Source organism: Oncorhynchus gorbuscha, linkage group LG13 (genome assembly GCF_021184085.1).
Source record: "Oncorhynchus gorbuscha isolate QuinsamMale2020 ecotype Even-year linkage group LG13, OgorEven_v1.0, whole genome shotgun sequence".
In the NCBI taxonomy this organism is placed as follows: Eukaryota; Metazoa; Chordata; class Actinopteri; order Salmoniformes; family Salmonidae; genus Oncorhynchus; species Oncorhynchus gorbuscha.
Genome location: NC_060185.1, coordinates 93,592,133 through 93,617,557, shown reverse-complemented (window position 1 = coordinate 93,617,557; position 25,425 = coordinate 93,592,133). Strand labels below are relative to the sequence as shown.

The 25,425-nt window shown below is 39.9% G+C and overlaps 1 protein-coding gene across 1 annotated transcript in view; it reads left to right on the top strand.

Annotated features, from left to right (window-relative positions):
* Positions 1 to 25,425, top strand: part of LOC123993736 (START domain-containing protein 10-like) — a 32,131-nt gene that overhangs the window by 6,000 nt on the left and 706 nt on the right. The window contains exons 2-5 of the mRNA XM_046296171.1: positions 14,706 to 14,853; positions 15,890 to 15,993; positions 16,569 to 16,686; positions 25,138 to 25,190. Of these exons, the coding sequence (XP_046152127.1) occupies positions 14,706 to 14,853; positions 15,890 to 15,993; positions 16,569 to 16,686; positions 25,138 to 25,190 (423 nt within the window). The remainder of the gene's footprint in view (positions 1 to 14,705; positions 14,854 to 15,889; positions 15,994 to 16,568; positions 16,687 to 25,137; positions 25,191 to 25,425) is intronic.

The following is a 25,425-nucleotide window of genomic DNA, read 5'->3' as shown; positions in this document are numbered from 1 at the left end:
AGTAAAGTAGAATAGCAGTATAGTAATATAGCAGTATGGCAGTATAGTAATATAGCAGGATAGCAGTATAGTATATCAGTATAGTAATATAGCAGTATAGCAGTATAGTAATATAGCAGGATAGCAGTATAGTAATATAGCAGTATAGTAATATAGCAGTATTGCACTATAGCAGTATAATAATATAGCAGGATAGCAGTATAGTAATATAGCAGTATAGCAGTATAGTAGTATAGCAGTAAAGTAGAATAGCAGTATAGTAATATAGTAGTATAGCAGTAAAGTAGAATAGCAGTATAGCAGTATAGTAATATAGCAGTATAGTAATATAGCAGTATAGTATATCAGTATAGTAATATAGCAGTATAGCAGTATAGCAGTACAGCAGTATAGTAATATAGCAGTATAGCAGGATAGCAGTATAGTATATCAGTATAGTAATATAGCAGTATAGCAGTATAGGAGAATAGCAGTATAGTAATATAGCAGGATAGGAGTATAGCATACTAGCAGTAAAGTAGAATAGCAGGATAGCAGTAAAGTAGAATAGCAGTATAGCAGTATAGCAGTATAGTAATATAGCAGAATAGCATACTAGCAGTAAAGTAGAATAGCAGGATAGCAGTAAAGTAGAATAGCGGTATAGCAGTATAGTAATATAGCAGTATAGCAGTAAAGTAGAATAGCAGTATAGTAATATAGCAGTATAGTAGTATAGTAATATAGCAGTATAGTAATATAGCAGGGTAGCAGTATAGTAATATAGCAGTATAGCAGTATAGTAATATAGCAGTATAGCAGTATAGTAATATAGCAGTATAGCAGTAAAGTAGAATAGCAGTACAGCAGTATAGTAATATAGCAGTATGGCAGTAAAGTAGAATAGCATTATAGTAATATAGCAGGATAGCAGTATAGTATATCAGTATAGTAATATAGCAGTATAGCAGTATAGTAATATAGCATGATAGCAGTATAGTAATATAGCAGTATAGCAGTATAGTAATATAGCAGTATAGTAATATAGCAGTATAGCATACTATCAGTAAAGTAGAATAGCAGGATAGCAGTAAAGTAGAATAGCAGTATAGTAATATAGCAGTATAGCAGTATAGTAATATAGCAGGATAGCAGTATAGTATATCAGTATAGTAATATAGCAGTATAGCATATCAGTATAGCAGTATAGTAGAATAGCAGTATTGTAGTATAGTAATATAGCATTATAGCAGTATAGTCATATAGCAGTATAGCAGTATAGCAGTATAGCAGTATAGTAATATAGCAGTATAGCAGTATAGTATATCAGTATAGTAATACAGCAGTATAGTATATCAGTATAGTAGTATAGCAGTATAGTAATATAGCAGTATAGCAGTATAGTAGTATAGCAGTATAGTAATATAGCAGTATAGCAGTATAGTAATCTAGCAGTATAGCAGTATAGTAGAATAGCAGTATAGCAGTATAGTAGTATAGCAGTATAGTAATATAGCAGTATAGCAGTATAGTAATATAGCAGTATAGCAGTAAAGTAGAATAGCAGTATAGTAATATAGCAGGATAGCAGTATAGTATATCAGTATAGTAATATAGCAGTATAGCATATCAGTATAGCAGTATAGTAGAATAGCAGTATAGCAGTATAGTAATATAGCAGTATAGTAATATTGCAGTATAGCAGTATAGCAGTATAGTAATATAGCAGTATAGCAGTATAGCAGTATAGTATATCAGTATAGTAGTATAGCAGTATAGTAATATAGCAGTATAGTAGTATAGCAGTATAGCAGTATAGTAATATAGCAGTATAGCAGTATAGTAATCTAGCAGTATAGCAGTATAGTAGAATAGCAGTATAGCAGTATAGTAGTATAGCAGTATAGTAATATAGCAGTATAGCAGTATAGTAATATAGCAGTATAGCAGTAAAGTAGAATAGCAGTATAGTAATATAGCAGTATAGCAGTATAGTAATATAGCAGTATGGCAGTATAGTAATAGAGCAGGATAGCAGTATAGTATACCAGCATAGTAGTATAGCAGTATTGTATATCAGTATAGTAGTATAGCAGTATAGTAATATAGCAGGGTAGCAGTATAGTAATATAGCAGTATAGCAGTATAGTAGTAAAGCAGTAAAGTAGAATAGCAGTATAGTAATATAGCAGTATAGCAGTATAGTAGTAAAGCAGTAAAGTAGAATAGCAGTATAGTAATATAGCAGTATGGCAGTATAGTAATATAGCAGGATAGCAGTATAGTATATCAGTATAGTAATATAGCAGTATAGCAGTATAGTAATATAGCAGGATAGCTGTATAGTAATATAGCAGGATAGCAGTATAGTAATATAGCAGTATAGCAGTATAGTAATATAGCAGTATAGTAATATAGCAGTATAGCAGTAAAGTAGAATAGCAGTATAGCAGTATAGTAATATAGCAGTATAGCAGTATAGCAGGATAGCAGTATAGTATATCAGTATAGTAATATAGCAGTATAGTAATATAGCAGTATAGCAGTATAGCAGTACAGCAGTATAGTAATATAGCAGTATAGCAGTATAGCAGTATAGCAGGATAGCAGTATAGTATATCAGTATAGTAATATAGCAGTATAGCAATATAGTAGTATAGCAGTATAGCAGTATAGTAATATAGCAGAATAGCATACTAGCAGTAAAGTAGAATAGCAGGATAGCAGTAAAGTAGAATAGCAGTATAGCAGTATAGTAATATAGCAGTATAGCAGTAAAGTAGAATAGCAGTATAGTAATATAGCAGTATAGTAGTATAGTAATATAGCAGTATAGTAATATAGCAGGGTAGCAGTATAGTAATATAGCAGTATAGCAGTATAGTAATATAGCAGTATAGCAGTATAGTAATATAGCAGTATAGCAGTAAAGTAGAATAGCAGTATAGCAGTATAGTAATATAACAGTATGGCAGTATAGTAATATAGCAGGATAGCAGTATATTATATCAGTATAGTAATATAGCAGTATAGTAATATAGCATGATAGCAGTATAGTAATATAGCAGTATAGTAATATAGCAGTATAGCAGTATAGTAATATATCAGTATGGTAATATAGCAGTATAGCAGTATAGTAATATAGCAGGATAGCAGTATAGTATATCAGTATAGTAATATAGCAGTATAGTAATATAGCAGGATAGCAGTATAGCAGTATAGCAGTACAGCAGTATAGCAGTATAGTAACATAGCAGTATAGCAGTATAGTAATATAGCAGTATAGCATACTATCAGTAAAGTAGAATAGCAGGATAGCAGTATAGTAGAATAGCAGTATATCAGTATAGTAATATAGCAGTATAGCAGTATAGTAATATAGCAGGATAGGAGTATAGTATATCAGTATAGTAATATAGCAGTATAGCATATCAGTATAGCCGTATAATAGAATAGCAGTATAGCAGTATAGTAATATAGCAGTATAGCAGTATAGTAATATAGCAGTATAGCAGTATAGCAGTATAGCAATATAGCAGTATAGCAGTATAGTATATCAGTATAGTAATATAGCAGTATAGCATACTAGCAGTAAAGTAGAATAGCAGTATAGCAGTATAGTAGAATAGCAGTATAGCAGTATAGTAGAATAGCAGTATAGCAGTATAGTAATATAGCAGTATAGCAGTATAGTAATATAGCAGTATAGCAGTATAGCAGGATAGCAGTATAGTATACCAGCATAGTAGTATAGCAGTATAGTATATCAGTATAGTAGTATAGCAGTATAGCAGTAAAGTAGAATAGCAGGATAGCAGTATAACAGTATAGTATATCAGTATAGTAGAATAGCAGTATAGCAGTATAGCAGTATAGTATATCAGGGTAGTAGAATAGCAGTATAGTAGAATAGCAGGATAGTATATCAGTATAGTAGAATAGCAGTATAGCAGTATAGTAATATAGCAGTATAGCAGTATAGTATATCAGTATAGTAATATAGCAGTATAGCATACTAGCAGTAAAGTAGAATAATAGCAGTATAGTAGAATAGCAGTATAGCAGTATAGTAGAATAGCAGTATAGCAGTATAGCAGTATAGTAATATAGCAGTATAGCAGTATAGTAATATAGCAGTATAGCATACTAGTAGTAAAGTAGAATAGCAGTATATCAGTATAGTAATATAGCAGTATAGCAGTATAGTATATCAGTATAGTAATATAGCAGTATAGCAGTAAAGTAGAATAGCAGGATAACAGTATAGTATATCAGTATAGTAATATAGCAGTATAGCAGTATAGCATACTAGCAGTAAAGTAGAATAGCAGGATAGCAGTATAGTAATATAGCAGTATAGCAGTATAGTAATATAGCAGTATAGTATATCAGTATAGTAATATAGCAGTATAGCATACTAGCAGTAAAGTAGAATAGCAGTATAGCATTATAGTAGAATAGCAGTATAGTAGTATAGTAGTATAGCAGTATAGCAGCATAGCAGTATAGTATATCAGTATAGTAGTATAGCAGTATAGCAGTAAAGTAGAATAGCAGTATAGTAATATAGCAGTATAGCAGTATAGTAATATAGCAGTATAGTAATATAGCAGTATAGCAGTATAGTAATATAGTAGTATAGTATATCAGTATAGTAGAATAGCAGTATAGTAGAATAGCAGGATAGTATATCAGTATAGTAGAATAGCAGTATAGCAGTATAGTAATATAGCAGTATAGCAGTATAGTATATCAGTATAGTATATCAGTATAGTATATCAGTATAGTAATATAGCAGTATAGCATACTAGCAGTAAAGTAGAATAGCAGTATAGCAGTAAAGTAGAATAGCAGTATAGCAGTATAGTAATATAGCAGTATAGCAGTATAGTAATATAGCAGTATAGCAGTATAGTAATATAGCAGTATAGCAGTTGTGTATATCAGTATAGTAATATAGCAGTATAGCATACTAGCAGTAAAGTAGAATAGCAGGATAGCAGTATAGTATATCAGTATAGTAGTATAGCAGGACAGTAGTATAGCAGTATAGTTGTATATTTGTATAGTAGTATAGCAGGATAATAGTATAGTAGTATACCGGTATAGTAGTATAGCAATATATTAATATAGCAGAATAGTAGCATCGTAGTATAGCGCTATATTAGTATACTGGTATAGTATTACTGTAGTATAACAGTGCAGTAGTATAGCACTATACTAATATAGCAATATAGTAGTATAGTGGTATAGCATAGCATATAATATTAATATAGCAGTATAGTAATATATCAGTATACCAGCATAGTAGTATACTAGAATAGTAGTATATTAGTATATTAGTATGGCAGTACATTAACATTGTGGTATAGCAGTACAGGACTGTAGTAGTATATTGGCATAGTAGTATAGTATTATAGTAGTGTAGCAGTATATCAATATAGCAGAATAGTAGTATGGTAGTATAGTAGGATAGTTGTATAGCAGCATAGTAGTATATTATTATAGTATTATTGTAGTGTTGCAGTATATTAGTATAGTGGTATAGTAGTGTAGTATATTAGTATAGAGGTATAGAGGTATAGTAGTGTAGTAGTATAGTGGTATAGTAATGTAGTATATTAGTATAGCGGTATAGTAGTGTAGTAGTATATTAGTATAGCGGTATAGGGTATAGTAGCGTAGTAGTATAGTGGTTTAGTAGTGTAGTATATTAGTATAGTGGTATAGTAGTGTAGTAGTATATTAGTATAGCGATATAGTAGTGTAGTAGTGTAGTAGTATATTAGTATAGAGGTATAGTAGCGTAGTAGTATAGTGGTTTAGTAGTGTAGTAGTATATTAGTATAGAGGTATAGTAGTTTAGTAGTATAGTGGTTTAGTAGTATAGTAGTATATTAGTATAGCGGTATAGTAGTGTAGTAGTATAGCGGTTTAGTAGTGTAGTAGTATATTAATATAGCGGTATAGTAGTATATTAGTGTAGCGGTATAGTAGTGTAGTAGTATATTAGTATAGTGGTATAGTAGTGTAGTAGTATATTAGTATAGCGGTTTAGTAGTGTAGTAGTATATTAGTATAGTAGTATCTTAGTATAGTGATATAGTAGCGTAGTAGTTTATTAGTATAGCGGTTTAGTAGTGTAGTAGTATATTAGTATAGTGGTATAGTAGTGTAGTAGTATATTAGTATAGTGGTATAGTAGTGTAGTAGTATATTAGTATGGTGGTATAGTAGTGTAGTAGTATATTAGTATAGTGGTATAGTAGTGTAGTAGTATATTAGTATAGCGGTATAATAGCTTAGTATTATATTAGTATAGTGGTATAGTAATGTAGTATATTAGTATAGTGGTGTAGTAGTATATTAGTATAGTGGTATAGTAGTGTAGAAGTATATTAGTATAGTGGTATAGTAGTGTAGTAGTATATTAGTATAGTGGTATAGTAGTGTAGTAGTATATTAGTATAGCGGTTTAGTAGTGTAGTAGTATATTAGTATAGTGGTATAGTAGTGTAGTAGTATATTAGTATAGCGGTATAGTAGCGTAGTAGTATATTAGTATAGTGGTATAGCAGTATATTAGTATAGTGGTATAGTGGTTTAGTAGTGTAGTAGTATATTAGTATAGCGGTATAGTAGTGTAGTAGTATAGTGGTTTAGTAGTGTAGTAGTATATTAGTATAGCGGTATAGTAGCGTAGTAGTATATTAGTATAGTGGTATAGCAGTATATTAGTATAGTGGTATAGTAGTGTAGTAGTATATTAGTATAGCGGTATAGTAGTGTAGTAGTATATTAGTATAGTGGTATAGTAGTGTAGTAGTATATTAGTATAGCGGTATAGTAGTGTAGTAGTATATTAGTATAGCGGTTTAGTAGTGTAGTAGTATATTAGTATAGCGGTATAGTAGTGTAGTAGTATAGTGGTTTAGTAGTGTAGTAGTATAGTGGTTTAGTAGTGTAGTAGTATAGCGGTTTAGTAGTGTAGTAGTATAGTGGTTTAGTAGTGTAGTAGTATAGTGGTTTAGTAGTGTAGTAGTATAGTGGTTTAGTAGCATAGTAGTATAGTGGTTTAGTAGTGTAGTAGTATAGCGGTATAGTAGTGTAGTAGTATATTAGTATAGCGGTATAGTAGTGTAGTAGTATAGTGGTTTAGTAGTGTAGTAGTATATTAGTATAGCGGTATAGTAATGTAGTAGTATAGTGTTTTAGTAGTGTAGTAGTATAGTGGTTTAGTTGTGTAGTAGTATAGTAGTATAGTGGTTTAGTAGTATGGTAGTATAGTGGTTTAGTAGTGTAGTAGTATAGTGGTTTAGTAGTATATTAGTATAGCGGTATAGTAGTGTAGTAGTATAGTGGTTTAGTAGTATATTAGTATAGCGGTATAGTAGTGTAGTAGTATAGTGGTTTAGTAGTATATTAGTATAGCGATATAGTAGTGTAGTAGTATAGTGGTTTAGTAGTGTAGTAGTATAGTGGTTTAGTAGTGTAGTAGTATAGTGGTTTAGTAGTGTAGTAGTATAGTGGTTTAGTAGTATGGTAGTATAGTGGTTTAGTAGTGTAGTAGTATAGTGGTTTAGTAGTATATTAGTATAGTGGTTTAGTAGTGTAGTAGTATAGTGGTTTAGTAGTATATTAGTATAGTGGTATAGTAGTGTAGTAGTATATTAGTATAGCGGTATAGTAGCGTAGTAGTATAGTGGTTTAGTAGTGTAGTAGTATAGTGGTTTAGTAGTGTAGTAGTATAGTGGTTTAGTAGTGTAGTAGTATAGTGGTTTAGTAGTGTAGTAGTATATTAGTATAGCGGTATAGTAGTGTAGTAGTATAGTGGTACAGGAGTGTAGTAGTATATTAGTATAGTGGTTTAGTAGTATATTAGTATAGTGGTATAGTAGTGTAGTAGTATATTAGTATAGGGGTATAGTAGTGTAGTAGTATATTAGTATAGCGGTATAGTAGTGTAGTAGTATATTAGTATAGCGGTATAGTAGTATAGTGGTTTAGTAGCGTAGTAGTATATTAGTATAGCGTTATAGTAGTATATTAGCATAGTGGTATAGTAGTGTAGTAGTATAGTGGTTTAGTAGTATAGTAGTATATTAGTATAGTGGTATAGTAGTATAGTAGTATAGTGGTTTAGTAGTGTAGTAGTATATTAGTATAGTGGTATAGTAGTGTAGTAGTATATTAGTATAGCGGTATAGTAGTGTAGTAGTATATTAGTATAGTAGTATCTTAGTATAGTGGTATAGTAGCGTAGTAGTTTATTAGTATAGTGGTATAGTAGTGTAGTAGTATATTAGTATAGTGGTATAGTAGTGCAGTAGTATATTAGTATAGCCGTATAGCAGTATATTAATTTAGCAGTATATTAATATAGCAGTATATTAGTATAGTAGTATCGTTGTATAGCAGCAATGGAGTATATTCATATAGCAGTATAGTAGTGTAGCAGTATATTAGTATAGTGGTATAGTAGTATATTAGTATAGTGGTATAGTAGTAGATTAGTATAGCGGTATAGTAGTGTAGTAGTATATTAGTATAGCGGTTTAGTAGTGTAATAGTATATTAGTATAGTGGTATAGTAGTGTAGTAGTATAGTAGTATATCGGTATAGAAGCATAGTAACATAGTAGCATGGGAGTATAGTATCATGGTAGAACATTAGTATAGTAGTATGGTAGTATAGCAGTATATCAGTATATCGGTATATAAGTATAGTAGCACAGAAGTATAGTAATCTAGTAGCATAGTAGCGAATTAGTATATTGGTATTGTAGTATAGCCTATGTAGACCTAATGTAGATGCATACTGTAACAAAGTAGGGCCCAAACAATTCATTCAGAAACAGAACCCTCAACACACTAGACGACATTACGCAATATGTATTCTATACTTCTGTATTATATCGTAGTTCTACAGTAGGTAAGACTCGATCATCTGACCATACGTCTGTAGCAGCCAGCTATACTGTAGTCCTAGGTAAGACCAGGTCATCTGACCATACGTCTGTAGCAGCCAGCTATACTGTAGTCCTAGGTAAGACTAGGTCATCTGACCATACGTCTGTAGCAGCCAGCTATACTGTAGTCCTAGGTAAGACCAGGTCATCTGACCATACGTCTGTAGCAGCCAGCTATACTGTAGTCCTAGGTAAGACCAGGTCATCTGACCATACGTCTGTAGCAGCCAGCTATACTGTAGTCCTAGGTAAGACCAGGTCATCTGACCATACGTCTGTAGCAGCCAGCTATACTGTAGTCCTAGGTAAGACCAGGTCATCTGACCATACGTCTGTAGCAGCCAGCTATACTGTAGTCCTAGGTAAGACCAGGTCATCTGACCATACGTCTGTAGCAGCCAGCTATACTGTAGTCCTAGGTAAGACCAGGTCATCTGACCATACGCCTGTAGCAGCCAGCTATACTGTAGTCCTAGGTAAGACTAGGTCATCTGACCATACGTCTGTAGCAGCCAGCTATACTGTAGTCCTAGGTAAGACTAGGTCATCTGACCATACGTCTGTAGCAGCCAGCGATACTGTAGTCCTAGGTAAGACTAGGTCATCAGACAGTTTCTGTCTGTCAGAAAGGAAAGGCAGGCTGTGTCTCTGATGTGACGTCCACCCAGGAGAGGTCCTGAAAAATGAAGAGTGGAAAACTGTGGTAATGGCTAGCAGCTAGTAACGAGGAAACCTGATTCCCACCTGCTGCCAGGCCAAGAGGGTAACGGCCCTTACCGAAGGAACTCCAGCTGACCCCGTCTGGAACCCAGATGGGGTAAATGAAGAGGAAACACAGGAAATGAATGATGGATTGTTTAGAAGGATGAATGAGAAAACAAATGTTGACACCCGGAACAAAAGTCAACAAAACAGGAGATGAATCTTTCCGGGGCAGTGATGCAATTCTTTGCTCACGAATAACAGAACGTAAAGGTAGGTCTTGACGACATTCCATTCAGAGGGACCTAACTTAAGGAGGAAACCCAGTCAGAGGAACGACTAAGCCTTCTGTTAGAAGCCAGGCCTGGACGGGGGTTGGACAGGAGGGGGATGTGCTGGTGAATTATTAACTCAACCTAAGCGATCAACTGATTGAGTTACATGGAACCGTTTGTTAGGTTGACCCGACACACAATATGTGATTGTGTCACACCTGGCATGATAAACAGCACTGTAGTCCCTGCCCACTGATTAACTAAAGTTATCCTGTAACATTTAGAATGGAAGGAAGTGGAATGCTTATTCTGGGCTAGGCCTAATGGAAGGAAGTGGAATGCTTATTCTGGGCTAGACCTAATGGAAGGAAGTGGAATGCTTATTCTGGGTTAGACCTAATGGAAGGAAGTGGAATGCTTATTCTGGGTTAGACCTAATGGAAGGAAGTGGAATCCTTATTCTGGGCTAGACCTAATGGAAGGAAGTGGAATCCTTATTCTGGGCTAGACCTAATGGAAGGAAGTGGAATGCTTATTCTGGATTAGACCTAATGGAAGGAAGTGGAATGCTTATTCCGGGCTAGTCCTAATGGAAGGAAGTGGAATGCTTATTCTGGGCTAGACCTAATGGAAGGAAGTGGAATGCTTATTCCGGGCTAGACCTAATGGAAGGAAGTGGAATGCTTATTCTGGGTTAGACCTAATGAAAGGAAGTGGAATCTTTATTCCGGGCAAGACCGACCTAACCCTTCTTTATAATATCCTTCCTTCCTCTCCCCAACACGAGGAAAGGCCTGGGGCCACCATCACTGGCTCCTATCTCTGTCCTTCCTTCCTCTCCCCAACACGAGGAAAGGCCTGGGGCCACCATCACTGGCTCCTCTCTCTCTGTCCTTCCTTCCTCTCCCCAACACGAGGAAAGGCCTGGGGCCACCATCACTGGCTCCTCTCTCTGTCCTTCCTTCCTCTCCCCAACACGAGGAAAGGCCTGGGGCCACCATCACTGGCTCCTCTCTCTCTGTCCTTCCTTCCTCTCCCCAACACGAGGAAAGGCCTGGGGCCACCATCACTGGCTCCTATCTCTGTCCTTCCTTCCTCTCCCCAACACGAGGAAAGGCCTGGGGCCACCATCACTGTCTCCTCTCTCTGTCCTTCCTTCCCCTCCTTCCTTCCTCTCCCCAACATGAGGAAAGGCCTGGGGCCAACATCATTGGCCCAGCTGTCCCACACCCCCATCCCACTCTACCGCTGTGGCCCCCAGCTATCCCACGCCCCCATCCCACTCTAATGCTGTGGCCCCCAGCTATCCCACGCCCCCATCCCACTCTACTACTGTGGCCCCCAGCTATCCCACGTCCCCATCCCACTCTGCTGCTGTGGCCCCCAGCTATCCCACGCCCCCATCCCACTGTGCTGCTGTGGCCCCCAGCTATCCCACGCCTCCATCCCACTCTACTGCTGTGGCCCCCAGCTATGCCACTCTACTGCTGTGGCACCCAGCTATCCCACTCTACTGCTGTGTCCCCCAGCTATCCCACTCTACTGTTGTGGCCCCCAGCTATCCCACTCTACTGCTGTGGCCCCCATCCCACTCTACTGCTGTGGCCCCCATCCCACTCTACTGCTGTGGCCCCCAGCTATCCTACTCTACTGCTGTGGCCCCTAGCTATCCCACTCTACTGCTGTGGCCCCCAGCTATCCCACTCTACTGCTGTGGCACCCATCCCACTCTACTGCTGTGGCCCCCATCCCACTCTACTGCTGTGGCATCCAGCTATCCCACTCTACTGCTGTGGCCCCCAGCTATCCCACTCTACTGCTGTGGCCCCCAGCTATCCCACTCTACTGCTGTGGCCCCCAGCTATCCCACTCTACTGCTGTGGCCCCCAGCTATCCCACTCTACTGCTGTGGCCCCCAGCTATCCCACTCTACTGCTGTGGCCCCCATCCCACTCTACTGCTGTGGCACCCAGCTATCCCACTCTACTGCTGTGGCCCCCAGCTATCCCACTCTACTGCTGTGGCCCCCAGCTATCCCACTCTACTGCTGTGGCCCCCAGCTATCCCACTCTACTGCTGTGGCCCCCAGCTATCCCACTCTACTGCTGTGGCACCCAGCTATCCCACTCTACTGCTGTGGCCCCCAGCTATCCCACTCTACTGCTGTGGCCCCCAGCTATCCCACTCTACTGCTGTGGCCCCCATCCCACTCTACTGCTGTGGCCCCCAGCTATCCCACTCTACTGCTGTGGCCCCCATCCCACTCTACTGCTGTGGCCCCCAGCTATCCCACTCTACTGCTGTGGCCCCCAGCTATCCCACTCTACTGCTGTGGCCCCCAGCTATCCTACTCTACTGCTGTGGCCCCCAGCTATCCCACTCTACTGCTGTGGCCCCCAGCTATCCCACTCTACTGCTGTGGCGCAGGCAGAACTGTATATGTATCAGTCACTCACTGATGCGTCAGAGATATGGCGGAAATCCACTTATTTGCTTGTTTACGTTGTAAAATAATACACTGTGATTGGCTATTAGCTAGGTCTACTGTATCAATGTATCAAATCAAATGTATTTATAAAGCCCTTCTTACATCAGCTGATATCTCTAAGTGCTGTACAGAAACCCAGTCTAAAACCCCAAACAGCAAGCATTGCAGGTGTAGAAGCACGGTGGCTAGGAAAAACTCCCTAGAAAGGCCGGAAACTAGGAAGAAACCTAGAGAGGAACCAGGCTATGAGGGGTGGCCAGTCCTCTTCTGGATGTGCCGGGTGGAGATTATAACAGAACATGGCCAAGATATCCAGTTTAATATGATGTACACTATACTGTATAGAGTTTAATATGATGTACACTATACTGTATAGGGTTTAATATCATGTACACTGTACTGTATTGGGTTTAATATGATGTACACTATATTGTATAGGGTTTAATATGATATACACTATACTGTATAACAAGCATTAAGATGGATGTAATGTAAACCGAGAGCATTAGGATGGATGTAATGTAAACAGAGGGCATTAGGATGGATGTAATGTAAACAGAGACAGAGAGCATTAAGATGGATGTAATGTAAACAGAGAGCATTAAGATGGATGTAATGTAAACAGAGAGCATTAAGATGGATGTAATGTAAACAGAGAGCATTAGGATGGATGTAATGTAAACAGAGAGCATTAAGATGGATGTAATGTAAACAGAGAGCATTAGGATGGATGTAATGTAAACAGAGAGCATTAGGATGGATGTAATGTAAACAGAGAGCATTAAGATGGATGTAATGTAAACAGAGACAGAGAGCATTAGGATGGATGTAATGTAAACAGAGACAGAGAGCATTAAGATGGATGTAATGTAAACAGAGAGCATTAAGATGGATGTAATGTAAACAGAGAGCATTAAGATGGATGTAATGTAAACAGAGAGCATTAGGATGGATGTAATGTAAACAGAGAGCATTAGGATGGATGTAATGTAAACAGAGAGCATTAAGATGGATGTAATGTAAACAGAGAGCATTAAGATGGATGTAATGTAAACAGAGAGCATTAAGATGGATGTAATGTAAACAGAGAGCATTAAGATGGATGTAATGTAAACAGAGAGCATTAGGATGGATGTAATGTAAACAGAGAGCATTAAGATGGATGTAATGTAAACAGAGAGCATTAAGATGGATGTAATGTAAACAGAGAGCATTAGGATGGATGTAATGTAAACAGAGAGCATTAGGATGGATGTAATGTAAACAGAGAGCATTAGGATGGATGTAATGTAAACAGAGAGCATTAGGATGGATGTAATGTAAACAGAGAGCATTAAGATGGATGTAATGTAAACAGAGAGCATTAGGATGGATGTAATGTAAACAGAGAGCATTAGGATGGATGTAATGTAAACAGAGAGCATTAGGATGGATGTAATGTAAACAGAGAGCATTAAGATGGATGTAATGTAAACAGAGAGCATTAGGATGGATGTAATGTAAACAGAGAGCATTAAGATGGATGTAATGTAAACAGAGAGCATTAAGATGGATGTAATGTAAACAGAGAGCATTAGGATGGATGTAATGTAAACAGAGAGCATTAGGATGGATGTAATCTTAGGCAACACTTCCTATAGTGTATTATTAATTCAACTAATATATATATATATATCCTATGGTAAATTAATGTAGTTAGGTCCTGGTATATTCCCTTGGTTTCATGTGGTCACGCAGGTGTATAATATAACAGTACAACAATAACAGTAATATAATATATTCCACTTCCTCAACTTCAAATGTTGCTGTTATGGTGGTGTACTGTACTGTGCTTCCACCTGGAGATCTTTTGAAATCCATTTGATGAATGTTTTCTGCACAGTGTAATCTTTACTATAAAACACAGACTGATCTATTGGGAACACTCCAAATAACAATGTGTTAGTAACTGTAACATAAATCCTTCTGGAAGAGTGTCTGTAGCAGATTTTCGTGTCTGATCTGTTTTTATGGCACGCACTACCACTACATCGTTCTGAACTTCATTGATACTAAAGACAGTTACAGCTTCAGAGGCCCCAGTTCAGGGAAGTGGACTCAGTCACTGTTCTACCTTGTTATTCATAGCTAACCTAGTCCTATGTAATTACACAGTAAATAGCAGTAGCAGAAAAGTAGTGACATCGTCATTTCTAGGTAATAACACGGTGACAGGGTTTAAGGTTATTACACAGATATATCTCTCAATACGTTTTTTTCAAATATAATGTGTTGATTTACTTATTGTTTCAGATGAGGATAGTGTGTAAGGACGTGACTGCCGAGACCCTTTACGACGTCCTTCATGACACCAGCTACCGGAAGAACTGGGACAGCAACATGATCGAGACCCACGATATCGGCAGGCTCACTGTCAACGCAGACGTAGGATATTACTCCTGTGAGTTAGTGTCAGAAATAGGATATTACTCCTGTGAGTTAGTGACAGAAATAGGATATTACTCCTGTGAGTTAGTGTCAGAAATAGGATATTACTCCTGTGAGTTAGTGTCAGAAATAGGATATTACTCCTGTGAGTTAGTGACAGATGGGGGATATTACTCCTGTGAGTTAGTGTCAGAAATAGGATATTACTCCTGTGAGTTAGTGTCAGAAATAGGATATTACTCCTGTGAGGTAGTGTCAGAAATAGGATATTACTCCTGTGAGTTAGTGTCAGAAATAGAATATTACTCCTGTGAGTTAGTGACAGATGGGGGATATTACTCCTGTGAGTTAGTGTCAGAAATAGGATATTACTCCTGTGAGTTAGTGTCAGAAATAGGATATTACTCCTGTGAGTTAGTGTCAGAAATAGGATATTACTCCTGTGAGTTTGTGTTACTCCTGAGAGTTAGTGTCAGATGTAGGATATTACTGCTGTGAGTTAGTGTCAGAAATAGGATATTAGGAGGAGGAAGAAGAAGAAGAGGGGGAGAAGGAGGAGGAGGATGAAGATGAGGAGGGGGAATAGGAGGAGAAAGGGGGAAGACGGGGAGAGGAGGAAGAGGGGGGTAGGAGGAACAGGGGAAGAGGAGGAGGGGGAAGAAGAGGAGGAGGAGGAAGAGAGGAAAGAAGAGGAGGAGGGGGAGTGGGAGGAGGAGAAAGAGAATGAGGGGGAGAAGGAGGAGGAAGAGGATTCTAAACTGCGGTACGTGAACACCAGTCAGTCAATATGCAACAGATGTAGTAGACTAAACCATATTTCTCAAAGTAAAGGGTGTTTTTATGACTAGGCCTACTGTAACCACATGTTGCAGATGAAACGTACAGTGATCTAATCAGGCATAGAAATAGACTGAATAGACTGGGTTGTGAGGCAGTTTGAGAATCATTGAGAACTTTACAGACTTAGACAATAGAATACTACAGTACGTGGACATTTGGACTCAATGGGACATCTTCCACTGAAGTCATGTTGTCATTGTGTTTTGTAGGGAAGTGCCCGAGCCCCCTGAAGAACAGGGACTTTATCACTATGAGATCGTGGCTTCCTCTGGGCAACGACTACCTGATCATCAACTACTCTGTCAAACACCCGGTATGTACCTTTATCTACACACGGTGTTGGTTTGCTCTGAATATTATTAACCGTGGGGCTCCCGAGCGGCGCAGTGGTCTAAGGTACTGCATCTCAGTGCAAGAGGCGTCACTACAGACCCTGGTTTGAATCCAGGCTGCATCACATCTGGCCGTGAATGAGAGTCCAATAGGGGGAGGCCGTCATCGTAACTAAGAATGTGTTCTTAACTGACTCGCCTAGTTAAATAAACAAAAACGTCACAATGAACGAGTGGCTGGATCTCTTTTTCATACGAGTAGGATTACAAAGATAATTTGATCTATCTAAAGTTGTACATGTCGTCTAGTGAATTTTGTACAATAAATAGATTCCATTAGTGCTGTTTGGCAGACTCAGTAAGAAAGCTCTGCCAGAGGCCCAGTCTACTGTAGAAGTCGGGTCAAACATCTCCACATTTCTCCGTTTGTTAAACAGAAGAAGTCTAAACATAATGTGAACAGCTGACTGGTTTCATTTGTTATGGTAATCCATGTATGAATAATACTTTCATTTGATTGGTCATTTGATTGGTCATTTGATTGGTCTTATTCCAGCAATATCCACCCAGAAAGGACTGCGTGAGAGCAGTGTCTCTACTGACAGGATACCTGATTCAGTCCAACGGAGAAAACTCCTCCACTCTCTATTACCTGACGCAGGTCGATCCCAAAGGTAAACCTTCTGGTTATTTACAGGACTGTACATCTAAATGATTTACATAACATGTTTTTGGTGTTGACGGTACAGCTCTACGCTGGTCCACAGCCGTTCTGGATACAGTGCATCGCTGTCATGGGGCGCTATGAGAAGACTGCTCTGTCTGTTTGTGTACGTAACACCATTCCTGTGAGCTGAAAGACCCCTAGCTTCCCTTCACACTGAGAGAGTCCTGTTGAAACACCTCTGTGTACACAGACTCAGGTCTTAGGGAGGAATCAGGCAAAGATCAAACGCAGCAAGATTATGTTTCAGCAGTAACTTTTTGAAACCTAATAGTTGGATGATACGACCTGTGGCATTATCCTTCCTATCCAAGATATTTAAGGTGCTTTTAACGGCCGTGTTTTAAAGAAGGCCATTACTGACAGAGAGTTTAACCATTAAATGTTGACATTGCATCTGATTAAAGTGTGGAGAGACCGTTTCACTATAGTATACAGTATGACTGTCACGCCCTGGCCATAGAGAGGCTTTTTATTCTCTATTTTGGTTAGGCCAGGGTGTGACTAGGGTGGGCGTTCTATGTTCCTTTTTTCTATGTTTTTGTATTTCTTTGTTTTTGGCCTGGTATGGTTCCCAATCAGAGGCAGCTGTCTATCGTTGTCTCTGATGGAGAACCATACTTAGGTAGCTCTTGCCCACATGGGTTTTGTGGGTAAGTTGTTTTCTGTTTTGTGTGAGTACCTGACTGAACTGTTGCGTTTTGTTCCACTTTTGTTTCAGTGTTCAGGTTACAATAAACATCATGAACACGTGCTGCGTTTTGGTCTACTCCCTCTTCCTCAGACCCACATCCTTACAATGTCTTCTCTTGCACCTTTTGTAAACCCGATGTCAGGGTGCAGCAGATCACTACGCTGTCTGAAAGGACCCTGTGTGCTCCATTGTAATTTAACAACAGCTTTCGTCATCGGACCTAGTTTATATTACAGCTTAACTCCAGCCTAATGTCTGTCCTTGAGGGAGAAGAGACTCGGTGTGTGTGTGTGTCCTTGAGTTTGAAGAGACTTGGTGTGTGTGTTTCCATTAGTGTGAAGAGACTCGGTGTGTGTGTGTGTGTCCTTGAGTGTGAAGAGACTCGGTGTGTGTGTGTGTGTCCTTGAGTTTGAAGAGACTCGGTGTGTGTGTTTCCATTAGTGTGAAGAGACTCGGTGTGTGTGTGTGTGTCCTTGAGTGTGAAGAGACTCGGTGTGTGTGTGTGTGTCCTTGAGTGTGAAGAGACTCGGTATGTGTGTGTGTGTGTCCTTGAGGGAGAAGAGACTCGGTGTGTGTGTGTCCTTGAGTTTGAAGAGACTCAGTGTGTGTGTTTCCTTGAGTGTGAAGAGACTCGGTGTGTGTGTGTGTGTGTGTGTGTCCTTGAGTGTGAAGAGACTCGGTGTGTGTGTGTGTCTGTTCTTGAGGGAGAAGAGACTCAGTGTGTGTGTGTGTGTCCTTGAGTATGAAGAGACTCGGTATGTGTGTGTGTCCTTGAGTGTGAAGAGACTCGGTGTGTGTGTGTGTCCTTGAGTGTGAAGAGACTCGTGTGTGTGTGTGTGTGTGTGTGTGTGTTCTTGAGGGAGAAGAGACTCAGTGTGTGTGTGTGTGTGTCCTTGAGTATGAAGAGACTCGGTGTGTGTGTGTGTCCTTGAGTGTGAAGAGACTCAGTGTGTGTGTGTGTCCTTGAGTGTGAAGAGACTCTGTGTGTGTGTGTGTCCTTGAGTGTGAAGAGACTCAGTGTGTGTGTGTGTCCTTGAGTGTGAAGAGACTCAGTGTGTGTGTGTGTGTCCTTGAGTGTGAAGAGACTCAGTGTGTGTGTGTCCTTGAGTGTGAAGCATCAGGAAGCCTTTGATGCTCCCTGCACCAGTGTAACACCACTGCTACTGAAGACATGTTTTCTGAATCTGCTGATTTCATCTGTTTTCTGTGCTGCTCCAAGCTACCCCGTTGATAATAAATGCCTTCTATTCCATTGGTGTGTGTGTGTGTGTGTCTGTGTCTGTGTGCGTTGCTGTTAAAGCTCATATTCATGGCATGGAATCCCCAGAAGCTATGAACATCTGGAACAGTATCATCACACTTCTGTACTGTCTACTGTCCTTACTGTAAATCAGTGGTCCTATAGGAACTATATCTACTGTCCTTACTGTAAACCAGGGGTCCTATAGGAACTATATCTACTGTCTGCTGTCTCTACTGTAAACCATGGGTCCTGCAGAAACTAAACATACTGTATACTGTCCTTACTGTAAACCAGGGGTCCTGTAGGAACTATTTCTACTGTCCTTACTGTAAACCAGTGGTCCTATAGGAACTATATCTACTGTCAATTTTCCTTACTGTAAACCAGGGTTCCTGTAGGAACTATATATACTGTCCTTACTGTAAACCATAGGTCCTGTAGGAAATATATCTACTGTCTACTGTCCTTACTGTAAACCAGGGGTCCTGTAGGAAATATATCTACTGTCTACTGTCCTTACTGTAAACCAGGGGTCCTGTAGGAAATATATCTACTGTCTATTGTCCTTACTGTAAACCAGGGGTCCTGTAGGAAATATATCTACTGTCTACTGTCCTTACTGTAAACCATGGGTCCTATAGGAACTATATCTACTGTCTACTGTCCTTACTGTAAACCAGGGGTCCTGTAGGAAATATATCTACTGTCTACTGTCCTTACTGTAAACCAGGGGTCCTGTAGGAACTATATCTACTGTCCTTACTGTAAACCAGGGGTCCTGTAGGAACTATATCTACTGTCCTTACTGTAAACCAGGGGTCCTGTAGGAAATATATCTACTGTCTACTGTCCTTACTGTAAACCATAGGTCCTGTAGGAAATATATCTACTGTCTACTGTCCTTACTGTAAACCAGGGGTCCTGTAGGAACTATATCTACTATCCTTACTGTAAACCATGGGTCCTGTAGGAACTATATCTACTGTCTAATGTCCTTACTGTAAATCAGGGGCCCTATAGGAGCTATATCTACTGTCTACTGTCCTTACTGTAAACCATGGGTCCTGTAGGAACTATATCTACTGTCTACTGTCCTTACTGTAAACCAGGGGTCCTATAGGAACTATATCTACTGTCTCTACTGTAAACCATGGGTCCTGCGGAAACTAAACCTACTGTATACTGTCCTTACTGTAAACCAGGGGTCCTGTAGGAACTATTTCTACTGTCCTTACTGTAAACCAGGGGTCCTGTAGGAACTATTTCTACTGTCCTAACTGTAAACCAGGGCTCCTATAGGAACTATATCTACTGTCTACTGTCCTTACTGTAAACCAGGGGTCTTATAGGAACTATATCTACTGTCTAATGTCCTTACTGTAAACCATAGGTCTTGTAGGAACTATATCTACTGTCTACTGTCCTTACTGTAAACCAGTGGTCCTGTAGGAACTATTTCTACTGTCCTTACTGTAAACCAGTGGTCCTATAGGAACTATATCTACTGTCAATTGTCCTTACTGTAAACCAGAGGTCCCGCAGGAACTATATCTACTGTCCTTACCGTAAACCAGGGGTCCCGCAGGAACTATATCAACAGGAAGCAGTGTTTTTTTAAGGGGTGAAAAACACATTTTTGCTAGTATTGTATTTGCTATCGTAGGCCTGCCTACTAGACATACTTGAGGAGTATTGTATTTGCTCTCGTAGGCCTGCTTACTAGTTATACTTGAGCAGTATTGTATTTGCTATCGTAGGCCTGCCTACTAGAAATACCTGAGCAGTATTGTATTTGCTATCGTAGGCCTGCCTACTAGAACATACCTGAGCAGTATTGTATTTTCTATCGTAGGCCTGCCTACTAGACATACCTGAGCAGTATTGTATTTGCTATCGTAGGCCTGCCTACTAGACATACCTGAGCAGTATTGTATTTGCTATCGTAGGCCTGCCTACTAGAAATACCTGAGCAGTATTGTATTTGCTATCGTAGGCCTGCCTACTAGACATACCTGAGCAGTATTGTATTTGCTATCGTAGGCCTGCCTACTAGACATACCTGAGCACTATTGTATTTGCTATCGTAGGCCTGCCTACTAGACATACCTGAGCTGTATTGTATTTGCTATCGTAGGCCTGCCTACTAGACATACCTGAGCACTATTGTATTTGCTATCGTAGGCCTGCCTACTAGACATACCTGAGCTGTATTGTATTTGCTATCGTAGGCCTGCCTACTAGACATACCTGAGCAGTATTGTATTTGCTATCGTAGGCCTGCCTACTAGACATACCTGAGCAGTATTGTATTTGCTATCGTAGGCCTGCCTACTAGACATACCTGAGCAGTATTGTATACCTGAGCAGTATTGTATTTGCTATCGTAGGCCTGCCTACTAGACATACCTGAGCTGTATTGTATTTGCTATCGTAGGCCTGCCTACTAGACATACCTGAGCAGTATTGTATTTGCTATCGTAGGCCTGCCTACTAGACATACCTGAGCAGTATTGTATTTGCTATCGTAGGCCTGCCTACTAGACATACCTGAGCAGTATTGTATTTGCTATCGTAGGCCTGCCTACTAGACATACCTGAGCAGTATTGTATTTGCTATCGTAGGCCTGCCTACTAGACATACCTGAGCAGTATTGTATTTGCTATCGTAGGCCTGCCTACTAGAAATACCTGAGCAGTATTGTATTTGCTATCGTAGGCCTGCCTACTAGACATACCTGAGCAGTATTGTATTTGCTATCGTAGGCCTGCCTACTAGACATACCTGAGCACTATTGTATTTGCTATCGTAGGCCTGCCTACTAGACATACCTGAGCTGTATTGTATTTGCTATCGTAGGCCTGCCTACTAGACATACCTGAGCACTATTGTATTTGCTATCGTAGGCCTGCCTACTAGACATACCTGAGCTGTATTGTATTTGCTATCGTAGGCCTGCCTACTAGACATACCTGAGCAGTATTGTATTTGCTATCGTAGGCCTGCCTACTAGACATACCTGAGCAGTATTGTATTTGCTATCGTAGGCCTGCCTACTAGACATACCTGAGCAGTATTGTATACCTGAGCAGTATTGTATTTGCTATCGTAGGCCTGCCTACTAGACATACCTGAGCTGTATTGTATTTGCTATCGTAGGCCTGCCTACTAGACATACCTGAGCAGTATTGTATTTGCTATCGTAGGCCTGCCTACTAGACATACCTGAGCAGTATTGTATTTGCTATCGTAGGCCTGCCTACTAGACATACCTGAGCAGTATTGTATTTGCTATCGTAGGCCTGCCTACTAGACATACCTGAGCAGTATTGTATTTGCTATCGTAGGCCTGCCTACTAGACATACCTGAGCAGTATTGTATTTGCTATCGTAGGCCTGCCTACTAGACATACCTGAGCAGTATTGTATTTGCTATCGTAGGCCTGCCTACTAGACATACCTGAGCAGTATTGTATTTGCTATCGTAGGCCTGCCTACTAGAAATACCTGAGCAGTATTGTATTTGCTATCGTAGGCCTGCCTACTAGACATACCTGAGCAGTATTGTATTTGCTATCGTAGGCCTGCCTACTAGACATACCTGAGCACTATTGTATTTGCTATCGTAGGCCTGCCTACTAGACATACCTGAGCTGTATTGTATTTGCTATCGTAGGCCTGCCTACTAGACATACCTGAGCACTATTGTATTTGCTATCGTAGGCCTGCCTACTAGACATACCTGAGCTGTATTGTATTTGCTATCGTAGGCCTGCCTACTAGACATACCTGAGCAGTATTGTATTTGCTATCGTAGGCCTGCCTACTAGACATACCTGAGCAGTATTGTATTTGCTATCGTAGGCCTGCCTACTAGACATACCTGAGCAGTATTGTATACCTGAGCAGTATTGTATTTGCTATCGTAGGCCTGCCTACTAGACATACCTGAGCTGTATTGTATTTGCTATCGTAGGCCTGCCTACTAGACATACCTGAGCAGTATTGTATTTGCTATCGTAGGCCTGCCTACTAGACATACCTGAGCAGTATTGTATTTGCTATCGTAGGCCTGCCTACTAGACATACCTGAGCAGTATTGTATTTGCTATCGTAGGCCTGCCTACTAGACATACCTGAGCAGTATTGTATTTGCTATCGTAGGCCTGCCTACTAGACATACCTGAGCAGTATTGTATTTGCTATCGTAGGCCTGCCTACTAGACATACCTGAGCAGTATTGTATTTGCTATCGTAGGCCTGCCTACTAGACATACCTGAGCAGTATTGTATTTGCTATCGTAGGCCTGCCTACTAGACATACCTGAGCAGTATTGTATTTGCTATCGTAGGCCTGCCTACTAGACATACCTGAGCAGTATTGTATTTGCTATCGTAGGCCTGCCTACTAGACATACCTGAGCAGTATTGTATTTGCTATCGTAGGCCTGTCTACTAGACATACCTGAGCAGTATTGTATACCTGAGCAGTATTGTATTTGCTATCGTAGGCCTGCCTACTAGACATACCTGAGCAGTATTGTATTTGCTATCGTAGGCCTGCCTACTAGACATACCTGAGCAGTATTGTATTTGCTATCGTAGGCCTGCCTACTAGACATACCTGAGCAGTATTGTATTTGCTATCGTAGGCCTGCCTACTAGACATACCTGAGCAGTATTGTATTTGCTATCGTAGGCCTGCCTACTAGACATACCTGAGCAGTATTGTATTTGCTATCGTAGGCCTGCCTACTAGACATACCTGAGCAGTATTGTATTTGCTATCGTAGGCCTGTCTACTAGACATACCTGAGCAGTATTGTATACCTGAGCAGTATTGTATTTGCTATCGTAGGCCTGCCTACTAGACATACCTGAGCAGTATTGTATTTGCTATCGTAGGCCTGCCTACTAGACATACCTGAGCAGTATTGTATTTGCTATCGTAGGCCTGCCTACTAGACATACCTGAGCAGTATTGTATTTGCTATCGTAGGCCTGCCTACTAGACATACCTGAGCAGTATTGTATTTGCTATCGTAGGCCTGCCTACTAGACATACCTGAGCAGTATTGTATACCTGAGCAGTATTGTATTTGCTATCGTAGGCCTGCCTACTAGACATACCTGAGCAGTATTGTATTTGCTATCGTAGGCCTGTCTACTAGACATACCTGAGCAGTATTGTATACCTGAGCAGTATTGTATTTGCTATCGTAGGCCTGCCTACTAGACATACCTGAGCAGTATTGTATTTGCTATCGTAGGCCTGCCTACTAGACATACCTGAGCAGTATTGTATTTGCTATCGTAGGCCTGCCTACTAGACATACCTGAGCAGTATTGTATTTGCTATCGTAGGCCTGTCTACTAGACATACCTGAGCAGTATTGTATACCTGAGCAGTATTGTATTTGCTATCGTAGGCCTGCCTACTAGACATACCTGAGCAGTATTGTATTTGCTATCGTAGGCCTGCCTACTAGACATACCTGAGCAGTATTGTATTTGCTATCGTAGGCCTGCCTACTAGACATACCTGAGCAGTATTGTATTTGCTATCGTAGGCCTGCCTACTAGACATACCTGAGCAGTATTGTATTTGCTATCGTAGGCCTGCCTACTAGACATACCTGAGCAGTATTGTATACCTGAGCAGTATTGTATTTGCTATCGTAGGCCTGCCTACTAGACATACCTGAGCAGTATTGTATTTGCTATCGTAGGCCTGTCTACTAGACATACCTGAGCAGTATTGTATACCTGAGCAGTATTGTATTTGCTATCGTAGGCCTGCCTACTAGACATACCTGAGCAGTATTGTATTTGCTATCGTAGGCCTGCCTACTAGACATACCTGAGCAGTATTGTATTTGCTATCGTAGGCCTGCCTACTAGACATACCTGAGCAGTATTGTATTTGCTATCGTAGGCCTGCCTACTAGACATACCTGAGCAGTATTGTATTTGCTATCGTAGGCCTGCCTACTAGACATACCTGAGCAGTATTGTATTTGCTATCGTAGGCCTGCCTACTAGACATACCTGAGCAGTATTGTATTTGCTATCGTAGGCCTGCCTACTAGACATACCTGAGCAGTATTGTATTTGCTATCGTAGGCCTGCCTACTAGACATACCTGAGCAGTATTTGCTATCGTAGGCCTGCCTTAGACATACCTGAGCAGTATTGTATTTGCGTAGGCCTGCCTACTAGACATACCTGAGCAGTATTGTATTTGCTATCGTAGGCCTGCCTACTAGACATACCTGAGCAGTATTGTATTTGCTATCGTAGGCCTGCCTACTAGACATACCTGAGCAGTATTGTATTTGCTATCGTAGGCCTGCCTACTAGACATACCTGAGCAGTATTGTATTTGCTATCGTAGGCCTGCCTACTAGACATACCTGAGCAGTATTGTATTTGTGCTGTACCTTCATGTTTTTGTTTTGGACTGCAGGTTCCCTTCCCAAGTGGGTGGTGAATAGAGCGTCTCAGTTCGTAGCACCGAAGGTAATATTGTCATATGAATATGATAATCAATCTGGTCCATCTGTCAGTGTATTATGGCTGTTTGTAACAGTGTGTTATATGTGAAAATGTGATCGTATTATTTAAATGTTTAAGGAAAATTAGTTCAAATGAGGACGAAAAGAGATCCTCATAAAATCAAATCAAATCTGTCTTATAAATGTAGTATCTTGAAAGCGAGAACTAGAGAGACTGTTCCTAACAAATCACAGAGGTA